We start from the raw sequence: 19,688 nt of genomic DNA, 5'->3' as shown, positions 1-19,688 counted from the left end.
TAATTAACAATATCACCTCATCAGTGATTCAGGAGATGTTAATGATTTGACACCACTAATTGCTGAATTAGCATACATTTCAAATGACCTTCCCCACCACAAATAACCTTGCAAAACAAAATTATTTCATTAAGAACACAATGATAGCTCAGCAAAAATGTAGATGTTCAGTTAATATTCTGCATTTTCAGCTTTTATTTAAGGGCATTCTTTTATACTTTGGATTCACAATATAGAAATTACAGTGCTGTTATACAGAGTTGTCAAGTTTAGTACTTTGTTGCTTATCCTTTGCATACAATGACTGTGACCCATCAGCAGATGCTGAATATCTTCTCTGGTCAGGCCTATACTGCAGCCATCTTCAGCTCCTATTTTTTTCAGGGCTAGTTAAGGCAACTATAATGAAAAACGATTATGTTTCATATGTGGCGGCCTGTAGTGTAGTGGTTAAGGTAAATGACTGGGACACGCAAGGTCGGAACTGTACTGTCCTCTCAGGTCCTCTTGGCACTTGTTCTTGTGTTTGATTTGCACTTTGTTGTACGTCGCTCTGGATAAGAGCGTCTGCTAAATGCCACGTAATGTAATGTAATGTAATGTAATGTAATGGTTCTAATCCCGGTGTAGCCACAATAAGATCCGCACAGCCATTGGGCCCTGCATTGCCCAGGGGAGGATTGTCTCACGTTTAGTCTAATCATACCAACTGTATGTCGCTCTGGATAAGAGCGTCTGCCAAATGCCAATAATGTAATGTAATATATGTAATACTTATTCAAGTGGATTCAGATCAGGTGAATGACTTTGGCTATAAAAAAATCAAATTGTTGCTGTCGCAGTATCTTTTTAACCATTGCTGTAGGATGAGCTTGGAGGAAGATAAGATGCTGAAAACGCCAACAACACACTCCAAAGGCAATCAAAAGCATAGTCAAGACTAGATACTCAAAGCTCTTATACCTACTCTTTGGACCCGCCCTTGGTCCCAAAAGGTTACGTGATTATTACGATTCAGTATGTTCATGCTTTTGTATTTAATTAAAATGCACTTGAATGTGGCAAATGCAATCAAATTTAAGAATGAGCACCCTTTTCGTGGAAAATAGCCTACCAATAGATCTACATCGTGCAGTTCATTATACAATAACATCCCAATATTGCCATCTAGTGGTAGCTATATGTGTTACTAAACAACAGGCGCAATTATCGTGCGTCCAAAACAAGTTATTAATGTTTTGTAAATCAGTTTTCATTTAAATAAGATGACAGCTTAACAATATCAGACCGATAATTTAAAAACTGCCGTCGTTAAGTTTGCAAGTAGACATTTTGATGACATTTACATTTAAAAGCCGCTCGTTCGTTCGTATGTTACAGAGTTATTTATTATACTCTTAATTACTTTTAATACGCCGATTAATTATGCTGTGCCGCCTGCCACTGCAATCCACTCTACCAAAAAACTGGCATGCAGAAGACGCCTAGGTAGAAGGGCGGAGATTAGTCTTTACAACGTGTGCCAGGTTAGGACCGACGTAATGACGTTTTGAGAACAAAATGGCTGAGCGAGGTCGTTGTAGCTTGAATAACATTACTACAGTAACTGTGGCACGTTTCAGATGTACGTTTTTATAAAAATTAAAGTCATTTAAATACCACCGTATAGTTTAAGCATGGCCCACCGATATCTGTTCCTGTCAAAGGGCTGTCGGAATTTATTAAAAAGCATATTAGCACCAAACGGCGTCACATCAAACTATGCGCGGCTGGTGGTGAGTTCAGTGCAAGTGCAGTTTTACTCATCTAGCTAGCGTTAGCTAACAACTCAATGTTACCTTGATCGTTAACAAGTCAGTTGATTAGTTTTTTTTAACGATGTACTTTGTGATGTGACAGTTTAATGCGTTCACGTTATGGGCGCTGTGTGTCTGCCTGCGTACAGATTGCTTTAAAAAAATGCCAATGCTATGGTTGCTTGCATGGTTGGTTATCTAGCTAGCCGGACAGTGAACGCAAACAACGACAAACCTGTGCAAACAACAGTTTTGTTTGTGTAAAATGTTACCAACTTACTAACAAATGTAGCAAACCGTTACTTGGCTAATGTTAAGGCTTGGTATAAAGCATATACATTTTAACCGCAATGTCGATAGTGGCGTTATAGGCTACATCTTGCAATTTGGCTAACGTTAACGTTAGTGAGTAGAATTTTTAGTATTTTCCAGAATTAATTAATGTTGGATCTCAGTTAAGAGAGGTTTCAAAAGTTTGATTTGAAGTGGCCTAAGAAGGTAACTAACGTTATATCAAACCATATATAGTTGATCTCCCTCTCCCAGTTTTGAAAAGTCACGATGTGGAATTGCCGATAGGCCTTGGATGCACAGCTCATTGAAGACACTTTATCACACACTTTATACAGACACTTTTTATTAAGTGTGATCATCAGTGATCAGTAGATGTCTTTCAGTAAAATATAGGCCTGTCTTTATCCATGTTTCAAGCTTGTAAATTATATTTGGCATTTGACCATGCTGAAAATATTTCATTGCAAAAATGACCACAGCTGTGCAGTTAAGGGTTACGATATTGTTCAATGAATAAATGTAATTAACAGCCACAATGGTTAGCAAAGCTAATGGTTGCTTACTAAATTAGTTCCAACCAATAAGCCGGCTATTGGTGATAAAACGTTATTGTCATGTTATTTTATCTGTGTGCTGTGGCAAACTTGGTTGGGTCCTGAATTTCAGGACCTTTGAGGAGCTTTCTTCCTCCTCAAGAACATGACCTGATATGTAATGCAACAGTATAACATCAGTCATGAGAACATTGTGTTACTATGGAGTAGTAATAATAATAATAATAATATGTATGGCATGTTATATGAGTTCAAAGGTATTAACATTTTGACAATGCATCGTCCTAGTCCTGCCTCTATGTTCGGTTTGTGTGATTATTAACATTGCCTGAGGAAACCATGAAGTAGGGGGTGTATGAATAGAGCCAGCTTGAATTTATTCCAGAGAATAAGCACGGCTAATGGAAGCTGGTAAAAATGTTCTGCAATGTTCCCAGAGGTCAAATCAGTTTAGTTCAGAAACAACCTCATTGTGACTCTTTATAACTTTGTGGTAAAATAGGTTCTCTGAATTTATATAATGCTGAATATGCTGATTAATATATATTTTTCTGCAAAGCTTTGTGTTATGTAACCATTTTTTGTGTTCATTTTTGTAAGGTCTTGGGACATGCTGACAGTCTGGTTGCTGTGAAGAGCAGAGGGGTGATTGCCAGTGTCTTAGGTGTGCACAGGACCTTTTGGTCAAAGCCTCCTAAAGGTAGGCTATATTGACACATGCAGTATGATGTTTCCAACCCCAGCTATAAGAACCTAAAATCCATCTTATTTTTTGTGATAACTTGCATAATACCTTACAGCAGGGATACTCAATCTTTTCCAGAAAGGGCCGGTGTGGGTGCAAGCAGTTACTCACCTGATTCTATTAATCAACCATTAGAGCCTTTGCTTAAGACCTCGATTTATCAAATCAGGTGTGTAAATGCTTGGTTTGAACAAATGTCTGCACCCACACTGGCCCTTTATGGGCAAGTCTTGAGTATCCCTGCCTTTTCGTATCAATCCTTATTTTCTCATATAAAAAATGGCATATTGGATATTTCCACAATGCTCTGGCTAGAGCTGGGCAATTAATTAAAAATGAATTGTTATCGAGGAGAAGGGTTCCCTACCCACAAATATTTCCTATGAAACTGTTGGGTAACTACAACACCCAGTCACAGCCTTGTCCAGCCTTTGTGAGCTTGTGTATATTCTAAGCTTAACTTACAAGTACACCAACAGGTCAACTAGGCCTAGGCTACTTAGAATGCACAAACATAATATCCGTTAATTTGAGACGTTCTTGTACATATAACATCATGACTCTGTCCGTAATAAGACACACATCCGACAAGCTGCAGTGACTGATATCTGAAGTGATAGTTATCTAGCTATCTGGAAATATAGCTGGAAAACGTATTTGTTATAGTTTTATTTATGATGTAAAGAGGGAAAAATTCTTAGCAGTATGTATATTAAGGCTAAGTTGAGAGAGAACGTGATATTAATTACATGAGTTATTTAGCTGACTCTTTTATCCAAAGTGACTGACAGTTGCAGGGGACAATCCCCCTCACAAATGTGGGGTTTAGGGCCTTGCACAAGGGCCCAACCGCTGCGCTGATCTTATCGTGGCTACACCGGCGGTTGAACCACCAACCTTCCGGGTCCCAGTCATGTTCCTTAGCTACTAGGCTACGGGCTGCTCCCATATTGATTGAATATTTATGTTTAGGTACTGTACAATATTTACTTTTAGATTGAGTTTGTATTTCATATTAAAAGTCTGATAGTCTGATAAATTGTCAAAGGTTATATACTTGTCTTAAATGGGCATTGTGAATGGTAAATAATGTTCATTGCAAATCTGTAAATTGTCAATATGCTATGATAAATATAAATATTTATGATAAATAAAATGTTAAAATAGCTTGTAATACATGGAGATAAGATGATGCAATCATTCCCTCTATTGTCAGGAATCTGTGATGGTTGTTTAAAAAGTGTTTGAACCGCAAAAATTGTCTATCGTTATTGAGGTAAATGTATCAAATTATCGTGATATTGATTTGAGGCTATATCTCCCAGCTCTAGCTCTGGCTATTTTCCACTGGTGGTGTCCAGTGTAACAATCCTGCTAAGTAAATAAATCTGATGATGCACAGGAACTTGCATACCGATTGTGATGGAGCAAGTGTCTAAAAGCCAAAAAGTGTGTCTTTAAAATTAAGTTTGATATTTAGCTCGATATTACAGTCCCCTGTCAGATGACATTGTTAGTTGTGTCTAGGCAGCCTTCTTTCACCAATATATGCTACTGGTAAATTATCTTCTAAGAAAAACAAGTACTTGATATGCTACCAATAGCTTTATTTTGAAATTGATTGGTACTTGGAGTGTGAAAATGAACAGTTACCATCTGTTACCACTGATGTCGGCAACTCACCAAAACTGAAAAATTAAGGATAGGCGGTTGACTCTTCTTATCAATGTTTGTAATGAACAATTCTCAACCTGTCACTTACACAGGAATGGCACAGTATACGGATAGATGTATGTTCAATAATTCTGTGTACTGGAGGAAACTGCAGCTCATTATGCAAATAAATATAGACAAACACTGGTATTTAGCCAAGATATTTCCCAGTGTTCCTAGTCCACTTCAATTTTAATGAAGATCTTATGAAGTACATGTCATTTGAAATATTTCTGTCCTTTTTGATGATCATCTTGATTGCAACCCAAGGCACCATAATTGATAGTGACTTGTGCACTGCTTGTGCAATGCAGTCTTGTTTTCCTAGAAACGTTTATGTACAATTTCTGCCATGGATCTCATATCTCTCTTCCTGTTAAACCACAAGGAACACACAAAATAGCCACTGAAACTGTAACACGCTTCCATTTGTAGAACCAAAAAATAAACAATGCGGTACCTTTTCATTGCTGGAAAAGCAATGAAAGTTTGTAGTTTCAGTTCCAATTTACTCAAGGATTTAAAGCATTGTGTGGTACTCTACAGGCTAAGGTCTCCATTAACTCTTAATCACAATCACAAAGGCACTAATGATTTTTCAATTGTCATACAAGAAGTGTGCAATGTGTCCTAATTTTGTTTATTTCACCAGGATTTGAGAAGTATTTCCCCAATGGAAAAAATGTCCCCAAGAGCAGTGAGCCCAAACCAGAGGCTAAAGGTATTCAAATACTCTACACTGCCCTCTTGCATTGAGACTGTAACTGCCCGATGGATATGGCTTCATCACTTCACCACCACATGGCTGTGCATCTCCACAGTATATGAAAGATTCAGGAATAGGGTCCTTTTTCTGCTTCAGAGTTACCTCTATAAACCGGGTTTTGTATTTTGGAACAGAAAGGCTGCATGAAGAAGGTGGTTCAGCCATGGTTCACGGCTTGTCTGGAGGTTCTGGTCTTATAAGAAGTCCCATTACATTACATTATTGGCATTTGGCAGACCCTCTTATCCAGAGCGACGTACAGTTGATCAGACTAATCAGGAGACAATCCTCCCCCGGAGCAATGCAGGGCCTTGCTCAAGGGCCCAACAGCTGCGCAGATCTTATTGTGGCTACGCTGGCTACATAAGTCCCCTTATGTACAAAGTGTTTGTTACTCTTGTGTCTGGTATTTTCAGCATTCCTAACATCATAAACCCTCACCATTTCCCAAGCTGTTTTCCTTATCCCCAGTCCCATCATAAACCTACAGGTGCTTAGACACAGCCTTTGTTTTACCATACTGTCCCATTCCTCCCATTGTACATATCAAGGGAGTCTCATTTAGCTTAAAATAGCATTTCAGAGGGACACTTTCCTCTAAAATAAAATGTCTTCACTAAAGCAGGTCTTAGAAGATCTGATTGGCTGTTCCTGTGTTGTTTTTTCCCCAGAGCCCACGCCTACAAATGGGCAGAGCGCTAAAGGTGGAGGGGGAGGAGCTTCAGGAGGCAAAGGAAAGGGAGGGGGAAGGAAGGAGGACTCTACCTGGTGGAGTAGATTGCAAAAGGTTGGCCATGAAGCTTGTGATGAGTGTAAATACAGTGATCGAGTTATGTAGTTAGGATCCCCACGCAAGCTCCCGAGTACACTTGAAAATGATTGATCTTCCATTCAGGGGGATATGCCATGGGACGATAAGGATTTCCGGTTGTACTTCCTCGGTGCAACGGGCTTCTGGGCAGTGGTCGGCTTCTACTTACTCTTCCGAAATTCTGGCCGTGAGGTCACCTGGAAGGACTTTGTCAATAATTTTCTCTACAAAGGAGTTGTAAGTGTTTAATCTCAGCCCTGAGTTGAACATCCATTATACTTCCGTTCCTCTGTTGTGTGCTGAGTAATCGGTAACTTCATAGCTTTTCAAAGGCCATTGTAAGTGAGCTCAAATGTTTTACCATGTTCATTTCTCTGTCCTGTCCTTAACTCTAAATGCATCCTGAGAAAATCACTGGTTTGTTGCTTCTTAATAGTTTGTTCAGGACCAGTGACACCCGCCCCTTGTATTGCTAAAACTCGGACAATCCATCTTTCCTCAGGTGGAGAGACTGGAGGTGATTAACAAACACTATGTCAGAGTAGTCTTCGCCCCCGGACAGTTGCCGATTGATGGAGTGAGTTTGTTTGATTTTCTTAAAATGTTTCCATGTTTGGTTCCAAACAGTCTCACAGTTGCATTAGCAGCCATACACCAGATTTACCGCTACCATACTATACTAAAAATGACCTTATTCCTACCGAAAGGCTTAAGCATCATCATCATCATCATCATCATCATCATCATTATTAGTAGTAGTAATAGCAGTACTAGTAGTATGAGTAGCAGTAGTAATAGTATTAGTAGTTGCTCCGGTGAGCGTATTTTTCTAGGGCCTGCTTCTGTTGTGTGTAATATATTCAACTGCTGAGCTGCCATTTAATTCAGTGATAAGAAAACGTACTGTATGATCATGTAGATTTAGGTTTAATTGTTAAATCTGAAGAAGTTCTCCTTTTGAAGATAGCTGAGGGCTCTTTAACCGAAAGTCACTTTAACCGTTTATCTTGGCATACTACTTCACCCATTGACCTAAACTTCTCCTTGTTCAGAAATATGTGTGGTTCAACATCGGAAGCGTGGACACGTTTGAGCGCAACCTGGAGTCAGTACAGGCAGAGATGGGCGTCGAGGGGGAAAACAAGTTGCCCGTGTTATACTCTACAGAGAGCGATGGGTAAGACCAGACTGGTGTTGCGACAGGGCACAGTGTGGCAGGTTTCATTGATGTGGTGCAAATTGGCAGGGCTGCCATCTTAACGTCATGCAGTTTGAATTCATTCAATGCAAACTGTAGCATGTGACACTGTGCCATGCACTATTCCATGAGAACTTCACTTGGTGAAAGGATGTATGGGTGGGGTTAATGGCTTTTTTCACACATTTCTGTTCAAATGAGCGTATGTGTGTAATGAAAGGCTGTTTTGGCTTGTGACCATAAATATTTTTTTTGAATAGGAAAATGTAGGAAGACTGTGTTGCATATTTGTGGTTTATGTTTCACAGATTCATTTTATAAATTAATTTCTGTATCTGAAATTCTGGAAGAGAAGAATGTGAATGTGTCCCATTTGTACTCTAGAGGGCGCAGTGTCTGTGTGAAATGAATTGCTGCCCCAGTCCACAGTTTCCATTCATCACATTTAGTGGGTCAGCGTCTCCCTTACATGGCAATATTTTCATAACCCCGTCTGGGATTCAGCACACAGTCACGTTCTCGAAAATCCCATAATAGGTAGCTGGTACACTCAGTGGTAAAGGGGATTGTGGGAAGTTCGTATTTTGCAGCTAGTGCAGTTTCCAAACCATCAGAGATTATTTCCACGAGATGTATTTCTCTTCTGTATTTCTCTGAATGTTTATCTTGCTTTCAAGGGCACTGACTAAAGTGAACCAGCACTTACCCTAATTGTACAGTAACTACAGCCTCGTTGTACATTATAGCTTCGGTATTATAGCGGATTTGTATACTGTCTTACAGCTCTGGCGAGTTGCTTAGCTGCACCACTTACAGAGCCTGCTCACTTGCTTCTAACCAAGCAGATGTAAGATTGAAACTTGCAATGTGAGCACAGAGGAGAGTAGTGTTCCAGCACAGAAGAACAGGAAGGATAAAGAGATTGGTTTGAAAAAAGTGATCTTATGGCGGAGGCATTCTCGGAATGTTTCCCCGGCGCATTTCGGCCACTCAGCCCGGCAGAGGAGGAACGCAGCAGTCCGGAAAAAGAGGTGGACTCGCGTCGTGACCCTGCCTAATCTCTTAGCCCTGAGAGTCTGAGCTCCTCTGTGTATGCTGCCCGTATTTTAATGTTCCTCATCACATCTGGACAGCGAGTACATTCTGCTTTAAACCCATGGAGGCAGTAAAACAGTCAGGCTCAAGGCTGCGTTTCCCGAAGCCTTCTTAACGCTACATCATTTGTAAGTTATACCTTAAGCTGTACCATAACGTTTCAGCGTGTTTCCAGAAACGTTCTTAGCTAAGTATAGCTACCTTCTGTACATCACACTTTCGTAAGGTTTGTCTGGACCACTCTTAGCTATACCTTATTGATGTTGTCAGCTCACTCCGCTAGTGGCCACCACTGTTATGACCGCAAGCCTCTGAAATCAGCTGTTGCTCCTAGTAATATCTCAAACAATATGTAAACTAATAATTCTACAGTTGTAGTTGGCTAATGTTACTAAAATACCACATTCATAGGAGTGTTTTCATGCAAGGAATAAAATTGTACATTACGATGGATGCATGTTACACTTTATTGAATTATTGTCATATTCCAAATCCAATGCCATGACGTGTGTGTCTGTAGTGTTGCGCTCAACACTACAGACATTCTCACTTGTGATGTCGGTCACATCCGTTCCACAGAGAGTGGTGTGGAATAGCTTTCCAGGACATGTACTGGGAGTTTTCAAGACCAGGCTTGATATGGTGGTAGATACCATTTAGCTTTTTGGCACACTTTCAGCAAAGACAAGCATTGCTGGGCTCAATGGCCTGTTCTCCTTATGTTATGTTTTATGTTATGTTATGTTATGTTATGTTATGTTATGTTATGTTAAACTGAGCCAGCCTCTGCTTTTGACACTTGTTCCACCCACTTTGTCGTGTGTCCTGCTTCCCCTCACAGGTCGTTTCTGCTGAATGTGCTCCCCACGGTGATGATCTTGTTCGTCGTGTGGTTCTTTTTGCGGCGGGGGCTTGGGGGGGCCGGGCCCAAAGGCCGGGGCATGGGCGGGCTCTTCAGCGTGGGCGAGACCACCGCCAAGATGCTGCGTGACGAAATCGACATCAAGTTCAAAGACGTGGCCGGCTGCGAGGAAGCCAAACTGGAGATCATGGAATTCGTCAACTTCCTGAAGAACCCCAAGCAGTACCAGGACCTGGGGGCTAAAATCCCCAAGGTGGGAGACATAGACAAACACAGGCACACGCTCACCACACGCTAAATGCACTCGGAGCTACACCGCCGCACAGAGTCTGTAGGATAAGACAAGATAACAATTAAGCGGAATTTACATATGCTTGTTAATATAAAAAGTTTGTTAATGTAAAATACGGTAATTACCCTGGTAGCGTAAACACATTGCACATACACTGAAACGCAACTAGCAAGTTCTCAAATTACTCATTCTATTAAGAACCTGCTTTCTGTCCCTGTCGTCAGACTCCTGTTCACTGAGTGAGGTTTTTCTCTTGCATAGACTTCCGCCCTCTCTCCTCCTGTCTCTCTTCCCATTAGGGAGCCATTTTGACAGGACCTCCTGGCACTGGGAAGACTCTGTTAGCCAAGGCCACCGCCGGAGAGGCCAACGTCCCCTTCATCACGGTTAATGGCTCGGAATTCCTGGAGATGTTTGTGGGCGTGGGGCCAGCCAGGGTGAGGTTTCATACAGTTTTTTTTTTCCTGTTTTTATAAACACTGATAATGGCAGAGGTGATGGCAACACTGTAAAAGAAATACCTTCCGCCTTTGGCGACTTATCCTAAATATTTGGCCTGATTTGGAAATTCTAAAAAAGTCAACTCCTTAAAGAAATACAATTAGGTTCTGGTACCCTGGTATGAATGTCTCTCTCTTCTCCTATCTGAGCTTCAGAAACTAAGTGACCGACACTTTAATGCAAAATTGCTCAGTCAAAACTAAATTTGCACATATAATCAAACTATGTTCATTAATTGCAGTCGTGATACAGTCTAAATCGGGATGAGTAATTGTGGGCATTGTTGTCATGGGGCATCATGCTTGGCGATTCTAGGTAGTAAAAAACCCAGCATTTCTAGTGTGGTTTACTGCTTATCTCTCCTCTACAGGGTTCTCCTTAAAGAATGCAACGGTGGTGGTGCGCCACTGTGTAACGATGTTGCACGCAGTTTTATGTTTCGTAATTCTTTCAGCAGTACCAGAAAAGGCAGGCAGTACCCACCGGGGGGGTTTGTTTGTAATGTTTAATTTCTTTTTGGTGTTTGTTTTCATAAATATATTTCTCTTGTAGTCCTTTTTATTTTGATGTGTTCAGTGATAATAAAATCTAAGTTTACTTTCGTCACTGGCCTAATTGGCTTCTGGTTCTTAACCCTTTTTGTCTGAAGGCATTTTTGTTGGTGGCTTTAGGGCCACAGAATGCAGTAAATATGCGTTAAGGTGCAAAAGCTCCATTGTCCTCCATGACCTCCAAATGCTTTGAAGATACCAGGGCCCGAGTAACACTGTTGAAAAAATATTGGGAGAACCTTTCAATATTAGCTGATATACTGATATACTTGAAGTTCCCAGCATCAAATGTCTTATCCGTTCATATACTGAACTAGCAAGATCAAAGATGAACTGAATAGACCCATTTTCCCTCGGTGCCCAGGTGCGCGACTTGTTTGTGATGGCCCGAAAGAACGCCCCCTGCATCCTGTTCATCGACGAGATCGACGCGGTGGGGCGCAAACGAGGACGGGGGAACTTCGGAAGCCAGAGCGAGCAAGAGAACACCCTCAACCAGCTGCTGGTGGAGATGGACGGTGAGAGAGAGGGCGGGGGCGTTCGAGGGAGACTCGCTGACATTTTAGCGTGCGGTTCAGACATTAATCGGGGGATGGCATTCCGCACCGAACAATGAAACTCCATCTCTGCCCTCTGGATTCTGCTGACCCCTCTCTTTTTCTCAGAAACCTGTGCTCATCACTACTGTTGTCTAATGTAAATCTCTCTATATCCATCTCTCTGTTTCTCATTCTCTTGCTCTCTTCCCTTTTCTCCATTGTGACTCCCCTCTTAGCAGTTTGAAATGAAGCTCTTTGCATAGTTCGCATTGCAATCTTGCTATTTTGCTAAATTGTACTTAATGCGTTTGCTGTAATCCTCATATTTTCCCCAACAGGCTGAACTAATTTACCTTCAATCCTAGGTTTTCACATTTGTGGTGAGGAGTATTTGCCTCTTGCCTCTGGGGTTGTATGTTCCTCTGAACCCTAAATTACGCATGTGTCATCTGCCAAATTATATTCATATATTGTAATAATACATTTTAACTGTGAAGCGCTTTTCCCAAGCTGAAAGTGCCTTACAGTAAAAACATTAAAGAAAAAGTACATTTGTAAATTAAAAATACAAGAAGCAACGCGAATTGCAAAAAAAATAGAGCAAGCAATAAAGACAATGGTTGCAAGGAACCTGAAGGGGGGGATGATAATCCCCATCTAATGTAATGCAATGTAATAATTGTTGTCATCCCCTAATAATCCTAGGATGTATCACTTGCGAACCTCAGTTTAAGCCAGTGTCCTCTCTGCCTGTGATGTTTTTACCATATAAGAAAGCATAAATGTTGGCCACATATGTTTAATTGTGGACCACTCTCTTCCCCCTTCCCAGGGTTCAACACAACTACTAATGTTGTGGTGCTGGCAGGGACCAATCGGCCCGACATTCTGGACCCAGCGCTTTTGAGGCCTGGACGCTTCGACAGGCAGATATACATTGGTATGCCAGTCTCCCCCCCCCACAATTCTGCTGTATCTGTGTTGTGTTTTGTATTGATTATACACTCAGTGATCACTAAGTACACCAACTTGTTAATGCAAATATTTAATCGGCCAATCAAGTGGAAACAATTAAATGCATTAAAGCATGCAGACATGGTCAAGAGGTTCAGCTGTTTTTCCAAATCAATGGGGAAGAAATGTAATCAAGTGACTTTGACTGTGGAATGATTGTTGGTGGCAGACAGCCGTTTGGTGCGAAAAACAAAAAACATCCGGTGAGCAGCAGTTCTGCAGCCAAAAAACGCATTGTTTAATGAGAGGTCAGAGGAGGAGCTCCATATATAAATAGCAATGCATTACAACAGTGGTATGGAGAAGAACATCTGAATGCACAATGCATCAAACCTCTAAGCGGACAGGCTGCCGTGGCAGAAAACTTAAGTCTAAAACATTAGTCCAATAAATACCTAATAAAGTGCTCACTGAGTGTATTATGGTTTCTGTTCACATAGAGCCTTTCGTGATCTTGTCATTTTTCACAGTGAAGTGATTATTGCTGTCCTTGTCAACTGTCCTAGCTTTTCCCTTTCCTCATATTTTCTTTTGATCTTTTTTAGGACCCCCTGACATTAAGGGCCGGGCCTCCATATTCAAAGTGCACCTTCGGCCCTTGAAGTTGGACCCAGCCATGGACAAGGATTCACTGGCCAGAAAGATGGCCGCCTTGACCCCAGGCTTCTCCGGTGGGCAGTGCGGGCGGCTCTCATCGGCGTTAAATTTACATGTGTGGTTTTACTGAGCATAGTAACTGACGACTCCGCTGCGGGCCATGTGCAAAGGCTTTGTTATGTAACACTGTGAATCCTCTGTTGTCTTTACTACCCTGTTGTGTGATTAACAATATTTTCCCTTAAACCGCGCTAGGTGCCGACATCGCTAATGTCTGTAACGAGGCCGCGCTGATTGCGGCAAGACACCTCTCAGACGCCATCAACCAGAAACACTTTGAACAGGCCATCGAACGCGTGATTGGAGGTGAATGCATTTATGAGTCTTTGCACACATATCCTGCTGTAATGTTGAGACTTGTGAGGAGCGGCACCTGAATTCCCCACAGTTAGCTTGAGTCACTCTAAGTCTTGTTATGCGGATGCTGCTGCCAACTCTCACTGTAGCCAATAGTGCTGCATACCTGTCAATGCCAAACTTGCGCTTTAAGTGGTGCTTCACAGCTACTAATCACTGTGCCTTTTGGATGGATACTTGGTTATTCGTCAATTATGGTTCTGAATTTTGCTGCCTCTAAAACAATTAGCTAAGATCCTTACTTTTTACTTGTTATAAACAGGCAGGGTGCAAGTGTAACTCCGCTTTTGGAGATGCTGGAAGGTGTATTTCCGTCACTAATTAGGAAAGCTAACTTTGCTTCTGTCTGCAGCCACTCGTAGAGGTAGCACAGTTACCATGGAGAGCTACTAGGTCTGCTGGTTTTTGTTGTTACTCTGCGCTTAATTAATCAATTAGAGCAGTTGATTACACACTTAACTCCCCTCACTTGGTTACCTGGGTGCTGATTTTAAGGTGCAAACAAAAACCAGCAACTCTAGAAGAGCGGGGTTGGAGACCACTGCCTTAACCAATATGCATGGGCTGCATACTAAATGTGCTACCACTTTCAGTAACGAGTAGAAAATGTAATTAAAAAAATAAAAAACAGAAATACAAGTTATTTTACTGGACACACACAGGGATGGAATTGGTATTCTGAAGAGCTGGAGCTATCCCTTTTATAGGCGTAATGCCAGCGGGTATCACCATTTGAAATGGGTGCACGTACAGGCAGTGATCTGCATTATGATTGTGCAGGTCTTGAGAAGAAGACTCAGGTCCTTCAGCCCGAGGAGAAGAAGACAGTGGCGTATCATGAGGCTGGACACGCGGTCGCCGGCTGGTTCCTGGAGCACGCCGACCCCCTACTGAAGGTGAGACAGTCAGTGTATCTATCTCCAATGTTTCTATGTGTGTTGGTACTGCTAAACCCATAATATAATGAAAGTCCCCAAGGTTGACAGACCTTAAATTATTATTAAATGATATGGTGAATTTCGACTAATTCACAACCAATTTCGGATTCTCTCTTTGACTCTGTATTCATCTCATTATTCAGCATATCTTTTTGCATGATAAATTCTGGGGTTATAACTGTCTAAACAAAGATTATGTCTTGTGGTACATTCTTTTTATGTATGTGTGTTAAGTTTACATTACACTTATTGATTATAAAAGGGACTAACATTGATGTTCTCTGTTACTGTATGTCGGCCTGGATAAGAGCATCTGCTAAATTAATAATATTTTGCATACTGTGTCATTTTCTGGATTAAGAGTCGGGTGAAGTATAATTGTGGCCTTAGTTTGGCTCGACATTGTGGCCTCTAAATTGATTCTGAGAATCTTAGTGCGGTTTAATGCTAGACAGTTCTTAACATACTTCCTTCTTACTGAACCTCAGTTTATCTGATGTTGATAGAGGTTGACACCTTGCCTGGATGTCTGGTCTTTCTCATTTCTTTGAGTCTTCTCTCCAAAGGCATCCTTCAGAGCATAAACATCTCACAGCCCGAACTTCAAACAAAACAAACCAAAGTGTAAGGAGAAACATTCTGTTAACACAGTATGTTTCCAATAGCAGCAGTTCAAATATTTACAGTAACCTATACCTTATATGTGAATACTGTACATTTATGTGAAATTTAGGAATGTCAGTAAGTAGACTGGCCCTGCCCAGTCTGGTATTCCTGTTTTAGAGATGCAGCCTGTGAGATTTGGACCTAAATATTTGGGTAAAATATCCAAATAGTGGCCAAAATAAATCTGCAATTTGAAATGCGTTTTTCATTACAAACGCTTGGAGGCAGAAATTACCACCCAGTTTTCACTGAATTTGGCAGACTGAATGTCACTTGTTGATGGATAACATTTTTGTGAATGGCTCTTCCAGGTGTCTATCATTCCACGAGGGAAGGGGCTAGGCTATGCCCAGTATCTGCCTAAGGAACAGTACCTGTACACAAAGGAGCAGCTGCTGGATCGCATGTGCATGACACTGGGCGGCCGTGTCGCTGAGGAAATATTCTTTGGCAGAATCACCACTGGAGCCCAGGATGACCTGAGGAAGGTCACACAGAGTGCCTACGCTCAGGTAAGGGCATTCACACTGCACGCTCTTCATAGAACGAGCACTTGTATAAGGGCACCAAGGATGCAGTCTTGTGGAATTGTTCCGAAATCAGGCACTGTGTGGACCACTGTGTTGGTTGATGTGGTTTGTCCCAAAATAGTTTATTATCCATTTTAAGACTTTTTACGGCATGGAAGAATTGTGTGCTAACACCCAGAAAAGCGATGCTTTATCAGGATGGCCCAAGAGAACGAGCCCAAGAGAATTTATGTAATTGTTTTGGCTTCAAATGTTTTTCTATGCTTTTTCTGAGCTTCTTTGGTGTATTGGAACCTACACCTACCTAGAAATACTCCCAAAAAGTACAAACCCTTCTGGTCTTCTTGGTTGGCTCCGTTGCACCAGGCAAGGTCAATGAAGCACAGAGAAGTACTTGAAGCCAAAACCATTGCATATTCGACCCAGGTCTGTAAGAGAAAGGATAGCCTTACTCTTGGGTTGAGGTAGGGTTGATGATTCTCAACGCTGTTGTCACCCAAATGCAGTCCGACCCATTTGTGGCCTTGTTCTCAGATCGTCCAGTTTGGGATGAATGAGAAGGTGGGCCAGATATCATTCGACATCCCACGGCCGGGCGAGATGGTGCTGGAGAAGCCCTACAGTGAGGAAACGGCCCGTCTCATCGACGGAGAGGTGCGGCACCTCATCCGAGACGCCTATGATCGCACCCAGGCCTTGCTCTCCCAGAAGAAGGCTGAGGTGGAGAAGGTAAGATTTGTTTGTACAAGCAGTGGGTTGTTTAAGAAAATTTTAACTGCAAACTTTGAAAACGGAATTTCACATGAGAAGCAAAACCTTTTGCAAAGTTTCAGTTTGTCTTGATGTTTGTGTCATTTGTGCCTGTATGCACACATCTACATTTCAGTGAGATTGCTATATATTGTTTTGATGGCATAGTCTCCATTACAGTACCTTGTTAGCATCTGTCTGTGAGCATTTGATTTACTCCTTGCTGTACTTCTTGAAATACTACTTTGCCAATGCACATTGAAAGTAGTGAATCGGTACTGGAGAGACCTAGGGTGACAAATGGTGTGTCGGTGTCCTGACAAGCTGGTCGGTGCCTTGTATGGCAGCCAGTCGCCGCCTTGTATGGCAGCCAGTCGCCATTGGTGTGTGTGTGAATGGTTGAATGAGAGGCATCAATTGTAAAGCACTTTGGATAAAAGCAGGATCCAAATGCAGTTGTAGTTCATCTTTGGCAGGTTGTAGTCCACTTGCCCCTTGCTTTATGAGGTGATGAGCAAATTGTGGTGCAAAAAAACAGCAATAAGCAAGAGAGGCATTACTAAAGCTACAGTCTATAGCCTTTTTGGATTTTGTCATCAATTTTTGCCACCTTCATCCTTCATTTCCAGCAGGTTTATCTAGAGATTTAGATATATTTCATAAAATATACTGATGGAATTACAGTGCAAAAAGTGCTTCGACAGGAAGACTGGTATACACAGGAAGTACAATATTCATTTTGTTAAGGGCAGTAATTTGAGCTCCTGTCCCTTAGGTGGCTCTGCGCCTTTTGGAGAAAGAGGTTCTGGACAAAAATGACATGGTGGAGCTTCTCGGACCGCGTCCATTCGCAGAGAAGTCAACCTATGAGGAGTTTGTGGAGGGCACGGGAGGCATGGACGAGGATACCACCCTGCCTGAGGGGCTGAAGGACTGGAACAAAGAGCGTGGAAAGGACAAGGAGGAGACCACCGAGGAGCAGATCGCTCGACAGATCACTGGCGGAATGCCCTTCTGAACTCACTCCCTGACCCAGGCTGTGAGAGAGGGAGAAGGGGGGGATCTCTTCTTTTCATTTCAGCCCAGACTCAGGGTACATCATCACTTGACAGGAAAGCATTAAGTGTTGATGTTTAGATTCAGAGTACAGAGAAAGTATTTAAGATGTTTGGCTGGTCTGTGGAAAAACTTGACGTTGGAAGAAACGATCATCTTTGACATACTCATTTAATCTGCTTCTGTGAAGTGGACAAGTTGAATGGCAATGTATACATTTAAACTATTACTATGAACACACAAATGAAGTGCATTCTTCAAAAAAAAAAGAAAGGTAGTTTAATATTCAGTATGATTCAAAACATAGCTTGTCAAGAAGTGGAGCAGTTGTTGTTTTTATGCAGATACCAGCCATTAAACCATTATCGTATGAGTGATCATAATGGCTCATACGATATATCATTGCTTAGATAATTATAAAATGGTGGGTAGAGTGGCCTTTCCACTGTTATTTTAAGTTGTGTCAGAAATCTAAACTGAAACGCAACGAGACGCTTAAGTAAGCTAAAAAGGCTAAAAAATTGTATTCCTGCAAATGCACTCAAGTGACGCGCCCCAGGTCATTTACCGTTCTGCATTCTCAGTGGCCTGCCTACACATTGTGACATGCTACTCTGCTTCTTCCACTTATCACTGCCTAGCTGTATGGGCTTGGCTCTCACCTGAAGACCATGACCTGCTGTGAGTCGTTTGTATCCCCACTACATCCCCAGTGTGCATCTGCCCTGTGATGGGCGGCGTTTCACAATAACTTATGGGAAGTCTATGTGTATATGGGAAGTCCGCCTGTTATGGGAAGTTTGCGTGTTGTTTTGATGCCAAAGTTAATGGATGCACTAATTAGACTGAGGTGATTTGGATTAATGCTGTTGGTATTTGTTGGATGAATAAAAAGCAACAGGCCTTCATTAAGGCCAGATTTTCCATCTTTTGCATGTATTACATATTGGTGTAATGTGTACATGTATTTTTTGTTCTATTGTGTAAATGTTCTTGAAGCCTTGTAAAAGATATTTGGGTGGAAAAATGTAAAAATGAATCCGCAGAGTTAATGTTATTTTCCATCTATTTCAACATTCGGCACAACAGAACCACTGTTAGCGGGGCTGGAATATCTTCACAGAGTTCTTCACAGAGTGGCATTCTCTGCATTGTTAATTGAACAGAAGGCACAGGAACCCTTGCTCAGCAGTTGTATTGAATGATAGGGGATTTTGCCCTGACTCTCTTAGGCCTCATGGGCAGACGACCAAACATGAAGAGAAAGGACTAGGCCTTTAAAGTGGTAATATTACGTTCCACACTCAAATAAGGAGTGAGACGGTGCACTAACACACCATGATATGTTCTGCATCACGCAAACGAGTTTTCAAAAATATATCACGTCTAGCAAAACTACATAAGACAATGAAGCTAGAGGAGCTGTACTTTACATCCCTACAGTGAATTTACCCGCTCTTGAACGGTGGCCATTTTGCAACTATACCGACAGGTCACTTTGAACAGAGAATGCCTTGCACTTTCCTTGCCTTTCATGGATTCTTAAATACTTTTGTTCATTAAGATGGTGATCTTCCATAGATCATTTTACGTTTTCCAGTGCGTGACCATGCTTCTCCACCTGTTTTTCACTGCTGTCATGTATGAAGTGGTTTAAAACTGAACTTAAAACCATTTTTATTCATGAATAAAAATTAAGCAGTATATAACTAGACAATGACATGACCCATCTTCCCCCTATTGTTTAATTTATAATTGTAGTAGTAAAGTGTGTACAAGGTTTAGAATGCAGTAGCTTTTACTCACGCATAATTGTCTGTTCTGTGCGGGCTGCTTGAAAATAAGTTAAATGAACTGTCGACTGTTACCGTACCATACACAAACTATACCATAAGCATTTCATGAAAGCATAAACCAAGTTAGTGTTTGTGTTGTACTTCACTATGCAAAGTCATTCCCATTTCTTTTATTCCTCAGCCCACCTCAGCTGATGTGTTTTGAGC

At 41.5% G+C, this 19,688-nt stretch overlaps 1 protein-coding gene across 1 annotated transcript; it reads left to right on the top strand.

Annotated features, from left to right (window-relative positions):
* The first annotated feature begins 1,532 nt into the window (after positions 1-1,532).
* On the top strand, positions 1,533-18,609 carry afg3l2 (AFG3-like AAA ATPase 2). Its single transcript, XM_061238381.1, has 17 exons — positions 1,533-1,775; positions 3,245-3,344; positions 5,755-5,823; positions 6,540-6,655; positions 6,764-6,916; positions 7,182-7,256; positions 7,732-7,856; positions 9,814-10,087; positions 10,426-10,563; positions 11,543-11,696; positions 12,550-12,657; positions 13,277-13,402; positions 13,584-13,694; positions 14,526-14,641; positions 15,661-15,861; positions 16,414-16,608; positions 17,405-18,609. Exons 1-17 carry the CDS (start codon positions 1,677-1,679, stop codon positions 17,645-17,647), a joined length of 2,403 nt encoding a protein of 800 aa, XP_061094365.1. The 5' UTR covers positions 1,533-1,676; the 3' UTR covers positions 17,648-18,609.
* Positions 18,610-19,688: the final 1,079 nt, after the last annotated feature.

This window comes from Conger conger, chromosome 4 (assembly GCF_963514075.1).
Source record: "Conger conger chromosome 4, fConCon1.1, whole genome shotgun sequence".
NCBI classification, from domain to species: Eukaryota; Metazoa; Chordata; class Actinopteri; order Anguilliformes; family Congridae; genus Conger; species Conger conger.
This window is presented reverse-complemented; position numbering and strand designations above follow the sequence as displayed.

Excerpts from the sequence above, each read along its gene's own strand:
- afg3l2 (XM_061238381.1), top strand. The coding sequence starts at position 1,677 with ATGGCCCACCGATATCTGTTCCTGTCAAAGGGCTGTCGGAATTTATTA. Across the intron at positions 5,824-6,539 it reads GCCCAAACCAGAGGCTAAAG|AGCCCACGCCTACAAATGGG; the intron begins GTATTCAAATAC and ends TTTTTTCCCCAG. Across the intron at positions 7,857-9,813 it reads TACTCTACAGAGAGCGATGG|GTCGTTTCTGCTGAATGTGC; the intron begins GTAAGACCAGAC and ends TTCCCCTCACAG.